Source organism: Festucalex cinctus, chromosome 13, assembly GCF_051991245.1.
Source record: "Festucalex cinctus isolate MCC-2025b chromosome 13, RoL_Fcin_1.0, whole genome shotgun sequence".
Classification (NCBI taxonomy): domain Eukaryota; kingdom Metazoa; phylum Chordata; class Actinopteri; order Syngnathiformes; family Syngnathidae; genus Festucalex; species Festucalex cinctus.
The window spans coordinates 4,530,001-4,550,372 of NC_135423.1; the positions used below are offsets into that span (position 1 = coordinate 4,530,001).

The 20,372-nt window shown below is 40.6% G+C and overlaps 1 protein-coding gene across 2 annotated transcripts in view; it reads right to left on the minus strand.

Moving 5' to 3' along the window:
- Positions 1-20,372, minus strand: part of frem2b (FRAS1 related extracellular matrix 2b) — a 98,211-nt gene that overhangs the window by 639 nt on the left and 77,200 nt on the right. Inside the window, exons 14-24 of one of the 2 annotated variants that reach the window (XM_077541254.1) lie at positions 19,767-20,070; positions 17,887-18,018; positions 16,516-16,847; positions 8,369-8,561; positions 8,177-8,281; positions 6,661-6,788; positions 6,438-6,572; positions 4,696-4,822; positions 4,425-4,612; positions 4,207-4,353; positions 1-2,668 (exon numbers count right to left, since the gene is read on the minus strand). The exon at positions 1-2,668 is cut by the window's left edge and continues 639 nt beyond it. In XM_077541254.1, the coding sequence (XP_077397380.1) occupies positions 2,186-2,668; positions 4,207-4,353; positions 4,425-4,612; positions 4,696-4,822; positions 6,438-6,572; positions 6,661-6,788; positions 8,177-8,281; positions 8,369-8,561; positions 16,516-16,847; positions 17,887-18,018; positions 19,767-20,070 (2,274 nt within the window). In that variant the 3' untranslated portion in view covers positions 1-2,185. Of the gene's footprint in view, positions 2,669-2,695; positions 3,286-3,700; positions 4,354-4,424; positions 4,613-4,695; positions 4,823-6,437; positions 6,573-6,660; positions 6,789-8,176; positions 8,282-8,368; positions 8,562-16,515; positions 16,848-17,886; positions 18,019-19,766; positions 20,071-20,372 lie in introns of those variants that run through there. The other variant, XR_013287914.1, reaches the window with a different exon arrangement.

Here is a 20,372-nt window from a genome sequence, read left to right on the forward strand (position 1 = left end):
TTGCCCACAGAATGACCCAACCTTAACCTAACTCCAACCCAACCTTACTCTAAAACTTCAACTGACATCAACCCAATACTCACATTCTGATGAGGAAAAAAAAAAGGGGGTTTGAGGTTAAAAACACAAATGAGTGAGGGTTCGAGGAAAAAAGATCTATTTAATGGGATAAGTTAATTAAAAAACACAAACAAAACAAAACCTCCCCAACCAAAACCTCTGGCACCCAAACCTCCAGCTGGTCCAAAATTTCAACTGGGCCTCCCAGCCCAAAACACAAGTCTGACCCCGGACCACCAGGACGACTCACCAAGGGAGGCCGGGGACTTTGCACCCGAAAATAGTAGCTCATGGTCGGATGCAGGAGACTGACAGAGACCCCCTTGCCGGAACCCCAGAAATTGGAATTTGGAAACCTTGAACTTCGACTTCAGAAGTCCAAATCCTGGGGCCAAATCGGGCAGTGTTTGGAATTGCGTTTGAATTGCGGGGCAGTGGAATTTATATTCCTTCCTGATGGGCAAATCTTAACTCCAAAAACTAATCCTGAATCTATCCCTCATCCTAACTTAGTCGATCCCAAGGTTTCACTTTTAATGGCGTATCATCTTGATTGAATGAAATCATGTAATACACAGTAGATGCACTTTTGCCTTCAGGAAATAAGCAGTTTGATATTTTAGTGTAAAAAAAAAAACATACACACACACAAGACATGCACAACGCGTGATGTGAAACATACAATTAATGCAGCAGGTCCAACAACAAGAACACAACAGTTGCAAGTGGAAGGAAGAGCCTGCGAGGTGTCCAGCAGCACCTTTGGAAACACCGCAAGCACTTTATCTGTTTTTTTTTTTTTGGGATGGTGTGGCGTCGAAAGTAAACAAACAAACAAACAAGCAAACAAAAGGACGAGACGAGAACGAGAGCTTTGAAAGGACGCGTTGTCTCGTCTCGTCTTGTCTCGGGACCGACAGTGAGCGTGTTTCAAGTAGAAAATGTCTTCTTTTTTCTTTTTTTTTGTTTTGTTCATCAAATGTGAGGCACTTGCAAAATGACACAGGAGTACTAATGACACACTGGCAAGAAGAAAAAAAAACCAAATGAAGATTTGAATGTCAACGCAAATTCAATCCAAACGTTCAAGTGAGAAACGACTTCATTGAACTGATTCAATGGCAGGCGGGGTCATTTCAAATGAACGTCTACAGCTGGCAACGGCAGACAACAAATTCAATTCAAAAGGAATCAAAGGAAAAAACAAACAAAAAAAAACGTAATTTTTGAAAAATAAATGATTATTTTTTTGTCTTTTTTTTGTAAAATTTCTCTGAAGTCTGCTGATTTTATTTCCTCATAAAAATCCAACTTTGGTCTTGTACAAGAATTTGAAAAAAATCTACTTGTATCTTTATCTACTTTTTTTTTTTTGCATAAAATTACAATGTAATGTTTTTAATGCCAATTTTTCTTGTACAATTGTGCTGTTTTCCTTAAAAATACACTTTTTGTTCTAATAAAGCCACAATTCTGAGTCAGAATGTCAAGAAAAAAGGAATTAGAAAATAAAATATAATATTCAGGCTATATTCTTGGAATTAATTTTTGAATTTTTTTTTCTTGTAAAATTACAACTTGACTTTTTTCTTGAGTCTTTATTCCCCCACAAAAATTCTTCTAAAATTAAAATTGGTTTAATTTTTTTTGCCCTTCAAGTTAGAATATTATGAGAAAATGAATAGAAGTAACAATATTGCAAAACTATCAATCACTTCATATGATATGAAAATGTGCAACCGCCAATGTGGAATAAAGTGTTTTGACTGGGCTATGTCGTTCAAACGCATTGCGAAAATGTAGGTTTAATGCTAAAACCGCAAAATTGTTCCAAAAATTTCCACATGACATTTTTACACAGGTCCAATATTGACTTGTGAATGTGCAATTGTGGCATTGCCTTATGGCATTATGGGAAAAAAAATGTCATCTATGTATCTAATTTTAGCATTTAGCCTCCATTTTACCAACACGTTCCAACGACAAAGCCGGTCCAAAGTGTTCATTTCACATTGGCAGTTCCAAACTTGCGTAATATAATCGGACTTTTAGTTTTCTTTCTTGTCAATGTGAGCTTAACACTCCTCGCCGCAAACGGACCTTCTTTGACGAGACGTTCCGACCTTCACACCTCGGAGCTGTCGGCGAGTCCTTGCGGCGTGACCACGGGCTGGCCGCTTGCCGACGGGGTGGGCGTGTCCTTGGCGTCCCGCTTGTGCCGCACCAGCGCCACCAGCAGCACCACCACCAGGACGGCGAGCAGCACCCCGACCGCCACGCCCACCGCCAGCACCGGCCCGTCGCCGTCGGCGACGTCGGCGGCGGCCTCCGCGTCCTCGGCCCCGCCGTCGGGGACGAGGACCTCCCTCGCCAGGTCGGCGGCGCCGGCGTCGACATGGCGGCGCCGGCTGCTGCGGTCCAGCGCGATGTGGAGGATGTTGGTGCCGCGGTTGCTGTCGGCGCCGATCCCCTCGCCGTCGGCGGACCTCCGGTGCCGGCTGAGCGCGTGGTGGTACTCCAGGCTGCGCTTGCCGATGCCCCGCTTGGCGTTCTCCCGGGAGCGAACCGTGTAGATGGTGTGGATGAACCACTCTCGGCCGGCAGACACCTGTCGCAACGACGTTGACATCCGAGTCACTTTCAAATCATAGCCCTAGTTTGAAACCCTACCTTCAAGCCATACCTTGAAACTGAAAGCCTTGTTTGAAACCCTAACCCCGTACGCCTTGTTTAAAACCCTACTTTGAAGGCCTAACTGTAGTTTAAAACTCTACCTTGATACCCAAAAACCTTATTCGAAACCTGACTTTGATACCCTAAACCTCATTAAAAACCCTACTGTGAAACCATAAACATCGTTTACAACCTTACTTTTAAGCCCTAGCCTTATTTTGAAACCCTACTTTGAAGGCCTAACTGTAGTTTAAAACTTTACCTTGATACCCAAAAACCTTATTTGAAACCTGACTTTGATAGCCTAACCCTCATTAAAAACCCTACTGTGAAACCATAAGCCTCATTTAAAACTCTACTTTGAAGGCCTAACTATAGTTTAAAACTCTACCTTGATACCCAAAACCCTTGGTTGAAACCTGACTTTGATACCCTAACCCTTGTTAAAAACCCTACTTTGAAACCATAAACCTCGTTTACAACCTTACTTTTAAGCCCTAGCCTTATTTTGAAACCCTACTTTGAAGGCCTAACTGTAGTTTAAAACTCTACCTTGATACCCAAAACCCTTGTTTGAAACCTGACTTTGATATCCTAACCCTCGTTAAAAACCCTACTGTGAAACCATAAGCCTCATTTAAAACTCTACTTTGAAGCACTAGTACTAGTTTACCCCCAACTTTGTTGGCCTAGTTTGAAACCCTACCATGAAACCAAAACCCTTGTTTGAAACCCTAAACCTAGTTTAAATCCCAACTGTGAAACCATAAACCTCGTTTAAAACTCTACTTTGAAGCACTAGATCTAGTTTAAACCCTACTTTGTTGGCCTAACTGTAGTTTGAAACCCCACTTTGAAACTCTAACACTATTCTGAAACCTTCTTTGGAACACTAACCTTAATTATAAAATCCTAATCCTAGTCTTCAAGGCTAATTTGAAGCCCAAATCCTCGTTTAAAACTCTACTTTGAAGCATTAGACTTCCCCTACTTTGAAGTCCTAAATGTAGTAGTTGAACTTGAAGCTCAAAATGTTAATTGAAACCCTACTTTGAAACCATAACAGTAGTTTAAATCCTACTTTGAAATCAGTGACCCTAATATAAAACCCTAATCCTAGTCTGAAAGGCTAATTTGAAGGCTGAATCCTAGTTTGAAGAGCTACAGTTAGCTTGAAACCCTACTTTGAAGCGCTAACCCTAATTTAAAACCCTAAGCATGATGAGACCACAAAAATGTCAAAAAAAGCCTACTAAAACTTTTTTCCTCATAATATAAAAAATTTAATCTAATAATGATCTATTTTCTCATCCTGATATAACTTTTTATCCTCCAATTTATTATTATCCACCTAAAATCAGAACCCTACCCTCAAAATTCTACAAAACTTGGGAGTAATATTCCAACTTTCTCCTGCAAATTTTTCCCTCTCAAATCCCGCCTTGAAATGCCGAGTTGCGAGTTGGAGGTGACCTGGAAGAGGGCGGAGGAATCCAAGCTGAACCCGTCGGATCCCGGCTGCCTGACCAGAGGGAGAGCGGCCGGGTCGTCGGCGGCCAGGCGGGCGCCGAACGCCACGCTTCCGAACGACCCGGCCTGCGTCTCGGGCTGGGCTTTGTCCTTGTCCGCAAGACAACAGGAAGAAGATTACGCCCGTTCCAAAAACCATTTGGAAATTTTGCCGCACTTACGATAATCTTGAATCTGTAGAGCAGCGACGGCGCGTCGGCCAGGCAGCCAAACTCGAAGGCGTCGGGGTTGTACTTGGGCACGTAGCCGTCGGCGCCCGTGCACAGGAACACCTTCTCAATGTTGCAGATGAACGAGTGGCCCAGATTCTGCACGGGGTCCACCATCACGCGGCCGTAGATGGTGTCGCCTGCGCACAAAATCGTCAGCGCCAAACCCCGACGGACGGACGGACGGACGGACGGGCGAGTTACTCGGCGGGAACGGCTGCACCTTGCGAGAAGGCCGTGTCGCTGGCCTGGCCGAAGCCCGCGGAGCCGTCGGAGAGCCACAGCGTCTTTTTGGTGAGCAGCAGCATCTCCGTGTTCAGGCTGAACTCCGCAGCCACCGGGTCGCTCACCTAACGGCGCACGCCGCAAAATACAGCAAGTAAAATCAGTTTAACAGTCTGTTTCATGAACTCTTTGACCGCCAAAAACGTTTAATGACGATCAGTGATGTATGCCGCCATCAACGTTAAATGACATCAACTACGTTTTTTTAATTTATTTATTTTTTTCTCAGTGAAACGTCTAAGTGCAGCGCTGCCCGGTCAATGGGTTGTGGAATCAAAAACACTCTAACTATGGCCAGCAGATGGAAGCAATGTATCTCTTTTCGTGAATGATCAAAGCATTTGTCATATCAAAGTTTTTTTTTTTTAACTCATTTACTCCCAATAACGTATAAATACGTTTTTTTAATGTTCTAAGTGTCCCAAAGATGTATTTATATGTTTTTTTTTTTTTTTTTATGCTAGAGCATACAGAAGGCTTTGATGCAGCCTCTCAACTGCAAAGAACGGTTGCAAATCAATCAATCAATAAATAAATAAATAGACAATCGCAAAATCGTCTTCCCCCATTGAAATGAATGGAAATTTCATTCATCTGTACCAGCAAGCCCCCCAAAAATGAAAAAAAAAAAAAAAAAAAAAATGTAAATGTAAAGAATTTAAAAGTTTCTCACTATTTTTTTTTATAGCTTGAAAAACTTAGAATTTAAGGTTACTTTATTGTCGTTTTATTTGTAGAAAATGAAAAAAAAATGGTAAAAAAAAAACACGTTCATTTTTTATCTCTTATTTTTTTTTTTCCCCCTGCAAATATATTGAAGGAATGGCGAAAATAAGCATTGCCACCAATCAAAATTTGTAACTACTGTTCTTGAGGCCAAAGTGAAATGGTTTTTAATTCACGGTAGACACCACAAGATGGCGCCAGGTGTACATATTTCTATCAGACAATGATTTGATCGCTTTCTTGGTACCAAGATGCCAACCGATGGCATCACGACATTCGGCTTCGGCTATAAAGTAAGACGCGTTAACATACCGTCGTCGTCATGGCGTGCGTCTTGCGCTCAATTTCATACTGCATGTGATGTATTGCGACTTTTATTGGTCGCCATTTATGTGAATCATCTGCTGAATGACGCTAGAGGCGAGGAACTCCGCGTTAGACGCGCTTGCTAACCTAGCTAGCTAGCTAACTAGTTTGAAAAGCAGTCCATTTACCATTTTAATACACATTTTGCGAAATGTCTGGACCATAACCAGACGCAGCCATACACGAGCAACTGCATTACTTTCGAGGGTAAATAAACAAATGTAAAATCGTAATTACTGCGCAAATCATGAAACCAGGACTGCCTTACAAACAGTCCCATTAAGTCGTCTCGCATTTTATGAGCAAAACTAAGATACCATTTTATTGTGAGTTGTTTTTTTTTTTTAAAAGGCTTATTAAATCCATTCACGCATCTCAACCTTTTAGTTTTTATTGAAACGAACCATAACACCGACAGATTAGTTCTCACCTTCATTATTTAATTATATTTTTAATGGCTTTGCCTCAGCTGTATTCTCTTTACTGTATTAGATGTTTGTAAACAACAGACTGCAACATCATCTTTTTGACTGACACTTCCACACGTTCATCCTCATTTGAGACATTCGCCTTGTTGCCTCGGCGCACCTGCTGAAATCGGATGTCCAGGTCGAAGCTGACGGGCTCTCTGGGGTTGCACACGGGCGGGATGGTGAACTCGGCGCTGGGCGGCGACGTGCACGGCAGCAGCTTCACCGTGTACGTGCCCGAGTAGTCGCGTACCTGAACGTCACGCGGTCACGGCTTGAGATGTCGGGAAGAACAAAAACAAACAAACAAACAAACAAACAAGCGCAGATGTTTTGCTCACAGCGAAATCGGAGACGAAGGTCCACTGCTGGACGGGCTGGTTGTAGGTGGGCTCGCTGCGCACCAGGCTGAGGTTGAACGTCAGACCGGGGTGGTCGGCGCACATGACCATGGAAGTGAGGGCGGAGCCTGACCAAAAGGCACAATACTCATTTCACAGGCATTTTGGCTGAATCCATTCAACACCGAGGTTCAAAATGTTGTCAGATGTTCAACCTACAAAATATAAAACAGTGCATTTCTTGACTGCAGTAACAATGTACCACCAGTAGAGGGTGCTAATAGACTCTGAAATGGTCACGAGTAATTTGAATCCATCCAACATTTTGACTACTTCTGTGCTCGACATATCCAATTTTAGTCGACTTTTTTGTCTCAGTCCTATTTCCAATATTGAAATTAGATTCTAATTTTCTGACAATGGGTTTTTAATGTGTAAGCAATAATCATCAAAATTACAAGAAACAAAAGTTGTGTAACTTAAAGTGTAATTGAACCCGTCGTGAATAGTAAAAATAATTTAAAAATAAATAAATGAATAATACCGTATTTTCCGCACTATAAGGCGCACCTAAAAGCCTTCAATTTTTTCAAACGCTGACCATGCGCCTTATAATCCAGTGCGCCTTATATATGGATCAATATTGAGCAGGTCTCGCTGTCAAGACTGCTATCGGTGACCCTCACGATCGGTGACGCATCCGCAGAAGATCCCGCCATCTTGGATCGCTAGCTAATACTAATACTTTACCTCAGAGAAAATAATAAAACAGCTGTTTATTCATTTTGGGAGTGAGTGGAGTTGTCAGAAAGCTGGTTTGTATTCTATTAATAAAGTTTGACTGACCTATCTGACTGTTTTTGTTGACATTCCCTTTAGCGCAGCACCATCTAATGGATGCATAACCTAACCCCAGCCTCTACTGTAGCAACTTATATATGGAAAAAGTTTTAAAATATGTCATTCATTGAAGGTGCGCCTTATAATGCGGTGCACCTTATAGTGCGGAAAATACGGTAATACTAATAATAATGCTACTACTAATAATAATAATTCATGATATAATTCCAGACAATATAGTGAGAGACAACTGATTGTATTCTGTAGATTTATATAAAAAGGGGGGGGGGGGGGGGGGGGACAGCTGTGTAAAGGATTTTTCTGGATTTTTGGATTACCAACGGCCATGCATCCAACCAGACTAGATTCCGCTCTATGCTGAGCAGCAGGATCAGAATCACATTTCTACATTCACAACTAAAAGCAAGAGCATTCTGTTCAAAACTGATCTTGATGACGCGCAGCTAAAATGGAAGCTAAGAATTGTGATTATTTTGGTGCATCTTTTACAAATAATAATAATAATAATAATAATACGAATTTCTAAAATGTTCAAAAATGAAGAAAAAACCCCTGACATAACTGCAACTGAACGATCTGTCGTAGGCCATGAAAAAAACAAAACAAATAGCGGGCCACAAACGATAACCCTGCATTGGTCAGAAGCGCAACATACCAGGATGCCTGAAGACAAACAGTCCTCGAAAGCGAGCCTCGGTGCGGAAGTTGACCACCAGGCGTCCCTGCTCGTTAATGCGCATGCTGGTCGGGTAGAGCGCGCCTGCAAAAAGACAGAAGGAAGCACGCGGCTGTTTTGTTTATCTCCACAAAAACTGTCCAACCCAACCCAATTCAATGCACTTTTTACCTTGGAGCTCTGCCTCCGGCGGGCTTCCGATGCCGTCCCTCCACAAGATGGCGGTGTCGTACACGAAGGTGAGCCTCAGCTCCGACTGCAGGTCAAAGTGCTGCCAGCCGCCGGCCCCTGCTGGTGAGTGGAACACGTAGGACACGTGGAGCGGCACCCGCAACGTCACGTACGACTGGACCAGGTTCAACACCTGCAAAACAACAAAAAAAAAAAACACTCTATCAAAGGTCTTTATTTTCACGCTTGGCGGTAAAAGCAAAAGAAATATTACATAACAGTGAACCGCCATTTCCTGCAGAGGTACGTTTCAGGCCCACACGCAATTAGGTGAAAATTAGCATTTATAAAATTCTTCCATTGTTTACATTTTCAAATGATCACTGATGCACAGTGTAACAGGCCGTAGTATGGCACCACACCACATGGTGGCGCCTCTTTGTTTTGTTATACCGATGCAACACTTTTTCGTTTTGCATCATTATGTTTTTATGCCATGGATCTATCTAAGCGCTCGTGTACATAATTGTATGCTTATTCGTGACTCGTGATAGCGCCAAGAAACATTTTTTTTTTGTCTTTTAATAAAGTACATGTGGAGATTCAGTCCAATTTTGCTCCCTATTTTTGATTTTTTTTTCTGTTTATAAGAATTGTTTTCTGTTTTTCAGATATTTTTTCTATTTTCTTTTAAAATCTTTTTTAATTTTGTTTTTCAGAATACTTCCCCATGTTATTTTGAAGTATTTTTTTTTCAGTTTTTCAGAATATCTCTTCTTGTTTTTTTTTTAGGATATACATTTTTTTTTTATAAGGAAAAAAAATACTCCAAAAAACAGGGAGAAAAAATATTGCAAAAAAAGTAGCGAAAAAAATTCTGAAAAAGAGAAAAATATGATTTAATTAAACAGAAAATAAGACATGTTGAAAGTTTTCCAGATAAGAAGTCCAACATTTTTGCTCAAAGCCATTAACTCATTCACTCCCAAAAACGTGTCAACATGTTTTTAATACTTTGCCCTTCGCTCCCAAAACGTTTTTCCATGTTTGTTTGTTTGTTTGTTTTTTAATGCAAGAGCACATTGAAGGCTTTGATGCAGCTTCTGACATGAAGAGGTGGCTTAAAGCAATGCTAGTTATTAAAAAAAACAAAAAAAACAGCCAGCAGGTGGCAACAGAGTATAAGAGATCAGCCAGGGCCATGTTGCAACAAGCTCTTTTTCTCAATGCTTTTTTTTTTTTTTTTTTTTTTTTTTTACCAGGAATTGAAATCTACTTTTTTCGGATGGTTAAAACATGCAGTAACGGGTCACAGCGACTCATGAATAAACGGAATATTCTTGGTGTTCCAAATAAACAAACATAACAGCATGGTTCAAAAAGAAGGTCATCTCCTGCATGATGTTGTTTTTGAGGCGGCTGCAAAGCATACGACAGCCGTGATGCACTGGAGAGTTTTGCTTGCTTGGCCAGGCCACCCACCAAGGCCGCTTTCACGGAGACAGACTTTGCACAAAGAGGCGCAATTGGGGCCCTTTTTCCGGAACACGTAAACAATGTGCCTCTGACCTCATCGCTTCGTCGTCGTTTGAAACATGTCGACGATTACAAAGTGAGTAAGTGGATTACAATTATCACTGTGATTTGCAGTATGACTTACGTAACGTCATTCAGCATTGAATTGCATTCTGTTATTATATTTCTTGGTGCACATGATTGATAATGAACTTTGTTTTTGTTTTTTTGTTTTTGCCAGAAGATAAACTGCAACAAATAAATAAATGTTATGGCAATACCTGGGTGTCCGTTTTTCTTTACTCTCTGGTGTAATATTTCTCAATGTATTTAATTCTATTGTACCAGGTGTTCTACTCCTTCAGGTATGGTCACCTTGGCCACTAGGAGGCAGTATAATACAGATGGAGACACAAACGGTCTCAGTAATCTGTACCCCGACTTCACCGATCCCCGTCAATTGCAAAACATAATTTACATGATTCGAAACACATTTATCGATTGATTTACTTTAACATTATTTTAATTATTCAAAATAAGTAACTTCACATAACCCAATGTGATCTAGACCGACCGCATTAACCAGAACAACAAACAATTTATCGGAATCAGCCATCTTTGGTGTTTACATTCGCCTTGACCACTCTCAGGTCGGAACTGGGAGAATCCGAGCGGGATATATCCCACCTTCCTCGAACGCAGCATTATCTATTAGCGTCTAAAAAAAAACAGCATCAACAACAACTAAACAAGCTAGCGTCCAATCAGATCGTTCTGAAGTCAATTCCTATGCTGCTTGGGTGCACATTTGTGAGCTGTGGCACAATTGCTCGGATTTGCTGCATTTTCATTTGGACCCCAAGCTGAAAGGGGGCCCCTCGAGACGGCCAAAATTGGTCAATGACAAAACAATGGCACTAATTTAGACGCTGCAACGAAAAATGTGGCCAGTCGGGGGACCCGAGAGACAGCTGATAATGGTCCATATCAAAAACACAACAGGCCATCATCATGGTTTGTGATGTATTATCCCACATCAAGTCCTTTCTTTTGTATTTGCACCATTTTTATAGTCTTCATATTGCATCGTATGAATGCATTACATTTTTTTTCATTTTTTTTGTCAGACCTTGGTGTCATTATGCAAAACGCTTAAACACATTTGAGTGGTGTTTCTCCGTTAATTGCACGTTTGTTTTTTGATGTGCGCTTTATTTGATAATTGCTTTATTTTCTGGTGGATCTTGGATCTTTTTTCATCGAGTGTCACATTCCTTGTTTGTGTGCGAGTCAGGGTTATTATAGCTTTGGATTTTTCATTCTATTTTAGTTATGATTTTGTTTTGAAATGTACACCTCCCCAGCCAAATTCAGTTACTTTTAATCAATCTTTTTTTTTAATTTATTATTATTATTATTATTATCATTTAAAAAAAAAGTTTTTATTAGTTTTAGTTTTCGGCAAAATGCTTTTTTAAAAATTATTATTATTGTTTATTATTTCAAAAAAAAAAAACGAAAACGTATGAACTTACTAACAATACACTCAGTGAGTGCAAACATTCTCTGCAATGAGCTACAACACAGTCTTACGTTGGAAAAGGTGTGCAAAAGTTGAAAATACACAAATTTCGCCCCCCGACGTGTTCCGACACGCGAGGCTCTAAAAACGAGCTATCTGCGCCTCTCTGACCCGGCGCGCATGTGCCTGCCCGCCCGTCCTCCTGCGCCGGCGTGGGGGGGGGGAGCGCGCTCAGGCCAGCCTCCAGGCGCCGCGCTCTGCACTGCGCGTCATGTGTTCATATTCATCCCCCTGACACGACCTGCTGGGCCTTCATGGATTCCTGCGGCCTTGCTAAGCAGTGACATGACACTTGGAGCGGGCCAGACCTCCATTAGCCCGTCTGGCCTCTCAGGGCAGCACTTGCAAATCAAAAGGCCAGTGCTCCTTTTTCCACTTGGTTCTGCCTTGGGGTGCTGGCAGAGGTGAGCGAGTCGAGTTGCTAGACATGCCACAAGTCAGCCTAAAGACTTTTTCATGGTGTTTGTCAACAATCGGTGTCAGGGTTCTTCCAGGTGGAAGAACACGATTGGCTAATACTGACTTGAATTGAACAGGATTACAAAAAACATATTGTGGTTGTCCCAGCAAAAATTACACCATTTGTTTGTTTGCTCAAAAAAGAAATCAAATCAATTCAGGGTGAGGAGGATATACAAATAAAGTGAAAAATAAATTGCTAGACTTCCTCTTGGAAGCCTGGGTTTGTGAAATAAATTAGCCTGCTAGCTAACATTCGCGCTACAGTCATCTGTGTCACTAATTCGAGCTAGACAAAAGTCATTAACCAGTCCCTCAACGACGATGTTAATTGCCCCTCCTGTTATGTTGTGGGTCAAAATGACCCACTGTCAAGTGGAAAAAAACAAAACAAAAAACAAATGTTAGCTTTGTGCTACCAAACTTGCCACCAATAGACAATAAAATAATGTTTTGATATATTTGTGATGAATATTGAGCATGCAACATTCACGTCAACAGACTACTGTATAAGAAATGGTTCATTTTGTTTAACAAGCTATAACAATGTTTAACTCATTTGCTCCCAATAACGTGTAAATACGTTTTTTTTAATGTTTTAAATGTCCAAAAGACGTATTTATACGTTTTTTTGTTTTTTGTTTTTGTTTTTTTTAAGCTAGAGCATACAGAAGGCTTTGATGCAGCCTCTCAACTGCAAAGAACGGTTGCAGGAATGGTAGTTATTACACAAACGGCCAGCAGGTGGCAGCAAAGCAAACCAGAGCCATGTAGAAAAAAAAGCTAAATTACTTACAATTTTGAATAGATTTGTGAAAACTGATGAAACTTAGCTCTCTTCTAATGCGAATTGCTGCAAAACAGATAGAAACCTACTTTTTCGACCTGATGAAAGAAGAGACTTTAATCTTTCTTGCGAAGCGCTCATTTAGGACCCTGGTTGGCTAAAACATACGAAGGATGCAACTTGACTTTATATTTCTTAAACTGAGCTTGACCAAAGACACAAAATAATATGAAGTGTGATTGTGAATGTGTTAACGAATGCAAGTGCATGTACCGTACTGAGTGCAAAGTTGTTCACGTGTGCTGCTGACTGAGCAAGATTGCGCGGCTTGACTTATTTATGACTTGCTTAAACCCAAGAACACATTTTTGCCATCGTACAGTGCTTGAAAGGTGAGACTTATCCGCTTATGTCTTGCACATGGCGGCTTGACTTCCTCCCACCTCTGCATTCTGGCACCTCGTCGTCCACCAGAGAGATTTCCACCTCAGCCGCTCGACTCAAAGTATTAATAATTAAAGCAGCACAGTGGCACATCTTATTTATGGTATTGATAAAGGCTTCTCAACAAGTACGCAGCCCGCTGCCGGCAAAAGTAAACTCGTAATGTTGTCGTATCGGAAAACGGATGATGTACGTTAGATGTGGTCGTGTCCTGTGCAGACCGGGTTGTATTGATCAAAGATAATATCAGATGTCACATTACGATACTGTATGGTACTATAATGCAAACTAATAAGATTCAATAAGACAGTTGCTTCATGAATTCAGAATTTATAACGGTAACTAGGACGGCATGGCGGTCAAGAACGACGACTAATCCCATCGGTTCACATTGTACGTATGTCATTTTTCACGGATGTTAAAAGTATTACCTTCGCCTTTTGACTGACATTCAATACCAGAACAAAGCACATAATCCATGTTCTAACCCTAACTCTACCCTAACACCCCATACCCAATCCTTAATCTACCCCAACCCTTACCGATTGTACAGCTGCAGCTGATGAAGATGATTATCATCAGCATCAGTCTTTTTTTTTTTTATGCATATGATTATCCATTTATCACATTTAGGGGATACAGCAAGCATCATCACCAGCAAGATCTCGACGGCAAGGTCATTTGGGTTTTAGGTCAAAAGATGAATATGAGATAAAAGCTGAGAATTCCAGCTTTTATTTTATGCTATCGACATCTCGATGTGTTAAACAACAACAAACAGAGCAACTTTTGTTTGAAGCCAGCAGGGCTGGGAATCTTTGACTGTCTCACGATTCGATTCAGAATCGATTTTCGATTCTCGATTCCAACGATTTTCGATTCAAACTTATTTGTTTGACAAATGATTGCTGCTTCAATTTACAGATATGCACAACATTGTCATGATCGACTCCAGTCTGCTTTGCAAGACAAAATGACAAATAGTGACATTAAAGTCTCTCTTTTTTTTTTAAAAAACATTTATTAATTTTGTATTGTAAGTGCCTTTTTCCACAAAAACAGCACGTGGGCTACAACTGCCTTTTCCCCTTCTTCTTCATTTCTAATTTAAATAAAATCGATTTTTGGATATTAATATCGATTCGATTCGATTAAGAAATGAGAATCTCGATTCTTTTATGAATCGATTTTTTGGCACACCCCTAGAAGCCACCCACTTTTCAATTGAGCAAAAGTATTGGAACAGGCATGATTCAGCCTGAATCACGAGTTGTTTAACATTTGGAGATGGAAATAACCATGAAATAAAAGCTGTAATTCTCAATCTTTGTCTCATATTATTATTCATCATCTGATCAGAACACAAATGTCTTCAGTTGACAACAAAAACAAAGAGCCGTTCCAATACTTTTGGAGGAGTCTGTGAACGATCACGCTAAATTGCGCACGAATCATAAAAGTTGAATCGATATGGGCTGTTACTGCTGCCTACTGAGATCATCTGGACTCGACATGGCTGGAAGCCGATCACTCGCTATTTAAAGAAACGCTCAAATTAACGACGGAACTTTAAATCCCTCTTTAAATCTTTCCCGTCTTTGTTTGGGAGCGCGCCGGCGAGGTGTCCAGGTGGCGGGGGAGTGGCGCTAGCGCACACCACAGCTGCTGTCGCGCTCATGAAAAAGGACGCCGTTTTTAATATTTTTTTTATTTTTTTTACGAGCTTACAAACTCGCCAAGCCGGACAAGACAAATAAGCACTCATGGCGGGAGATGATGGACGCCGAGCGTGGGCTTTGTCGTCAGTGCAGATGTTCAACAAGATTACGGATCCTGTGCAGTTTGTTTACTTTGAGGTCTTAAAAAGAAGACTCACGCCAGCGTGCGTCCTTTTTAATACACTTGCAAATGATTTAAGGTGCACTCGCGCTAGGCCGTTTGACTTTGGTTTATTTCAAGCTGTTGTGTTTCTTTCTACGACGCAAGGTGGCTGTTAGTATGAATCACTGGATGGTTATGTGATTATTGCAATCCCATCATACTATACTGAGCAAAAAGATGTGCAATATAAATTCAAGTGTATAACGGAACGTATGGTGTTCCACAGGGTTCAATTCTGGGGCTTCTGTTGTTTTCATTGTATCTGCTGCCCCCGAGTTCCATCTTCAGAAAAAAAATGTTTTAAAATGCTCATTAAATATAGAGTTGAGTTGATGATGGAGGTCAACGCCCTAACTGCAGGATTTGCAATGCCAAGTTGAGCAATTCTAGCAACTAGCTATTAGCGTTAATTTTATATGCCACTTTTAAATTACATTTTAGTCCTATTTCAATCATGCTTATTTTAGTTAGTCAACATCATCCCGTTTTTATTTAGTCCATCTTTAGTCAACTATAAATCGAGCATTCTAGTCTTTATTTTAGTCCAAGAAAAACATAATTTTATTCATCTAGTTTTTAGTCACTGGCCATAGACAGCTGGGATAGGCTCCAGCACCCCCCGCGACCCTTGTGAGGAGCAAGAGGTTCAGAAAATGGATGATGGATAGTTTTTAGTCAACAAAAACTGTCAATTGTTTTATCCTAGTTTTAGTCAGGACAATTATTTTACCCCAGTAAAAAAAAATTTGTCCGCATATAATGTTGCGCATTTCTGGTTTAACCCTTTAATGGTCACTCCATGAAAAAAACTTCTTTTTTTTTTTTTTTCATATTTTCTGAGTTACTGGGCCACTAATAACAAAAATAAATGAAAATTATATTTACACGCCCCCTAGTTTTTCTAACATGAGCCTCTACCAAATGGTTGAGATGGATGTTGATGGTAACAAATTTAATAATGAGCAATAGCAATTAAATTGTTGTTTATAACCTGCAAAGCCAAAAGTAACGAGGAAAATGTAAAAAAAATAAATAAATAAATAAATAAATAAATAAATAAAAAAAAAGGTTAATAATTGATGTCAAGTCAATTTTATTATAATAAAGAAGCTTTCTCTTGTGTTTTTGCACAAAAATCCATCTGCTTGAATCTTCCATCCATCTTCCATCTCGTCTTCATTTGTCAACGAAAATGCATACTGATTTAGTCCCAGTTATTGTTTATTAATGAGGATTTTAGTCTAGTTTAGTTTTAGTCCGGTGAAAAATGTGTGTTGACGAAATTATTTTTGTTCAGTTTTTGTTGACGAAATGAACACTACAAGCTATTTAGAATACAAGAACACAATGTTAGCCCAAACATGATTTTTCAAAGACTCGTCACTGTGGAGTCAACATTCCTGCTCCCTGATCCCCTCAGTCATCAAGTCTGGAGATGACAAAAGGGGATCAAAGGTGAGTCGGGGGCGGGCTGCTTACCTGTCCATCCGTGCCGATGCTTCCGCCGCAGTCGCTGAGCAGCTCGGACATGTCGTAGTAACTGGTGAAGTCCCACAAGCACGCCTCCAGGTTGAGGTTGCGGTAGAAGCGCAGCGCGGCGGCGCCCCTCAGCGCGGCGCTGTACTGGTACGGCGCCGTCTCGCCCATCACCTCCGGGTTCTTGGTGGCGTCGGTGAGGAAGCCGTGGCGCGTCTTGACTTCCGAGTAGTCCAGCAGGTTGGAGCAGCGGTGGTTGCCCACGCGGGTGCCGTCCGGGCTGAGGGTGAGCTCGAAGTTGGACAGGGCGCGGGTGGACACCACAGGTAGCATACCTGGAAAACGGATTTTTCAGTCGCTTGTATACGAAACGTCGGGTCTGTCTGTCTTTTATGAACTCATTCACTCCCAGCAATTTCAGGGAAGCAACCCCATTCATTTTTTTTTACTGGATTTTGACCCACAGAATATTGTGTTCTATTGCTATAAAAACATGGAACATACTAAAAGAAAGATTAGAGTCTCTTCTTTCATCAGAAAAAAAAAATAATTATTTGATCAGTTTCCATTTTGCAGCAATCAGCATTAGAATATAGCTAAATTTCACCGATATTCATATTCCTGGTGATCTTTTACACTCCGCTGCCACCTGCTGGCCATTTTCATCACAACTACCACTGCTTTAAGCCACCTCTTCATGTCAAAAAGCTGTATCAAAGCCTTCTGTATGCTCTTGCAAGAAAAAAACAAAAAACAAAAACAAACTAGTGCTGTCAAAGTTAAAGCGTTAACTAATTAATTAATCACAAAAAATTATTGCATTAATCATTGTATTACCACAGATTAATCACACTATTAATTTTAACCGCACATGATTCTTTTTAGCCGACAGCGGATGGTTACGTTAAAGGTAGCTGTTGGCGTTTGAGCAATAAACATGCATTAAAGTAAAGCATTTAGTAAATGCTTACATATGCCGTAGTTCATTTTTTCCCATTTTAAATGATGTAAATAATTAATTGACTGGAAAAAGCAGGATGAGCGTGTGCAGTAGATATCAATTTTTGAAGATGTCCTCATAACATTAAATGTCGAAAAAACTAACACATAACTGGTGCGCTTCAAATTTATGTTGGGGAAAAAAAGCCTTTTTAAGTCTGTGATTAATCACGATTAATCAAAATTCTAAGATGTGATTAATCTGATTAAAAAAAATTAATCGTTTGACAGCTCTTAAAAAACCCCCCATAAAGAACGTATAAATATGTTTTTGGGAGTAAAGGACAAAGTATTAAAAAACGAATTTACACGTTTTTGGGTTTAAATGAGTTAAGACACTTCGGCGCTGCTAATTTGCCACACTAGTGACCTTACCGTCAATGTGAGGCATGGTGACAGTCAGTTTGATGAGATTGGGATGGTCGGGGTCGTCGGCTCCCGTGTAGCGCAGCTTGGCGGAGAAGGGCTCGGCTCCCACTGTGCCCGCCACGCGAGGCTGGCACATGCCTGCCGCCCGGCCGTAAACAAACATCAAACGTTTGGTTAGCTCACAAAAAAAAAAGAAGAAAAATATCCACCGTGGAGAAATGATTTTCAGCTGCCAGAGCAGCGACGGCAGCTGCTCGTCGTGCGTTGGCATTTCCATAACAAACAAGAACGCAAGAAAGCTGAATCACCCGGCAAGTCAAAAAGTAAACAGCAATCAAACAGCGAAAACCGAGTCCGCGCAGAGTCGCATTCTTCGCGACATCCATTGTAATTAGATCCTTCATAAGCACAACAGATTAAAATAAATGATTTGGCATGTTGAACATGTTCAGTGGGATTTTTATTTAAAACTGCTGTCAAATACTCAGGACCAGATCCAGGCGGGACTAAAGATTATGGATCTGTAGTATGTATGTACTGTATATACATAAAAAAGCCATGGAATATGATCTGATAAAACTTCAACAATAATATGGATTCATATATTCTGTTTTTTTTTTTTTTTTTTTTTTTTAAATAATGTTGTAAATATGTGGTTGATTGTGAAAAAGAAATGGGAACAACAAACGTAAACGAAAGCAACACATCCTCATTGTGCCTTTTTAAATCTTCAATCCGGCTTGCGAATTTTCATATTTTATGACCTCATTAATGTATTAATTCTCAGCAAAATGTATTGGTGACATTAAAGTCATAAATATGTTTTTCTACGATAAACAATATAGATTTTATTTGATAGAATTTATTAATAATGCCTGAATGACTATGGACTATTATCAAAAAGTTAATTTATGCTCTAATTTTTTAAGAAGAAAATTATTTTTGTTTTCTTTTAATTTTTTTCCCATCAAAAGTAGAACCTTGACAAAAAGGAATGTGAACGACATAGCTATGAGACAACCAATTTGGGGTTAAAAAGGGTCAACTTGGGTCACTTTGACCCAACTTTCACATTATGTACTAAGCAACACAGAAAGTTGGGTCAAACTGACCCGAGTAATGGATCAGTCCTTTTCCAAACTGAAGTTATTTGTTTTTAGAGTGTGGTACATCATTAATGTATGGAATCTAACCAATTGCTATAATAATAATAACAATACTAATAATAATAATAACAATACTACTACTACTACTACTACTACTACTACTACTAATAATAATAACAATACTAATACTAATATTACTACTACTACTACTACTACTACTACTAATAATAATAATAATAAAATAATAATAATAATAATAATAATAATAATAATCTGCGATTGGCTGGCAACCAGTCCAGGGTGTCCCCCGCCTACTGCCCAGAGCCAGCTGAGATAGGCGCCAGCACCCCCCGCGACCCTTGTGAGGAATAAGCGGTCAAGAAAATGGATGGATGGATAATAATAATAATAATAATGTGATTGTGTTTTTATTATGCCATTAATATGTTGATTTTCTTTATCTAATATTTTTACATCATCAATGTATAAATTTAACCAAAAGATTTGCTTACAATTAACAACAAAGATTATTATCATTATTTTATTGACTTAGATTATTATTATTTTTTTTAATTTGAATCCATCAATAGGTGCATGAAAACACTTTTTTTTTTTTTTTTTTCCAATGAGGAGCTTCTTTCACCCACAAAAATACTGGGAACTTCCTTTAAAGCCCACCGAGGCATTGTTAAAAATCGGGACTGATTCAAAATGAAACCATAACAGAAAGACAATCCCTCCTTGGTGGAGGTAAGAAAACAAATTCTTTGTCAGCCTCACCCTCGTCCGCGCTGATGGTGACCACGGGGCTGCTGAGCTCCAGCCCCTCGTCGCCGTCCGAGTTGACGGCCCTGGCGGCGCACTGCACCCTGGAGCCCGCCTGGAAGTAGACCGAGTCCAGCGTGACGAGCTTGGACGAGGTGAAGAAGGTGTCGAAGTCCACCTCGCGCATGGGGCCGGTGACGCCGTCCGGGCCCTTGGGGGCGCTGACGAGCCAGCGGTAGCGCGTCAGAGTGTTGTTGATGTTCTCGCTCACGCAGATGGAGCCCGTCCTGTCGTAGTCCGGGTATTTCAGGTTGCACGCCTGTGGCAGGGAGGCAAAACGAAACAAAATGTATCTGTGGATGGCAAGAGATGGCGTCATCGCTGCCGTTTCATTGTCGGCGTTTTTGGAGTCAGCCAGCAGCTGCACCTCATCCACCCGATTGGCAGGTGCCCGTTCTTAAGTCACGTTTGGACTCAACCAATCGTCAACTCATCATGGGATTTGCTGCAAACATTCACTTGAAAATCGGAGCGTGAATTCCAAATAATTATTCTGCCGCGCCAGCATTTCTCTTCCGAGCCTCGCAAGCTCCTGCATCGACCCTGCACCCGCCTCTCTCT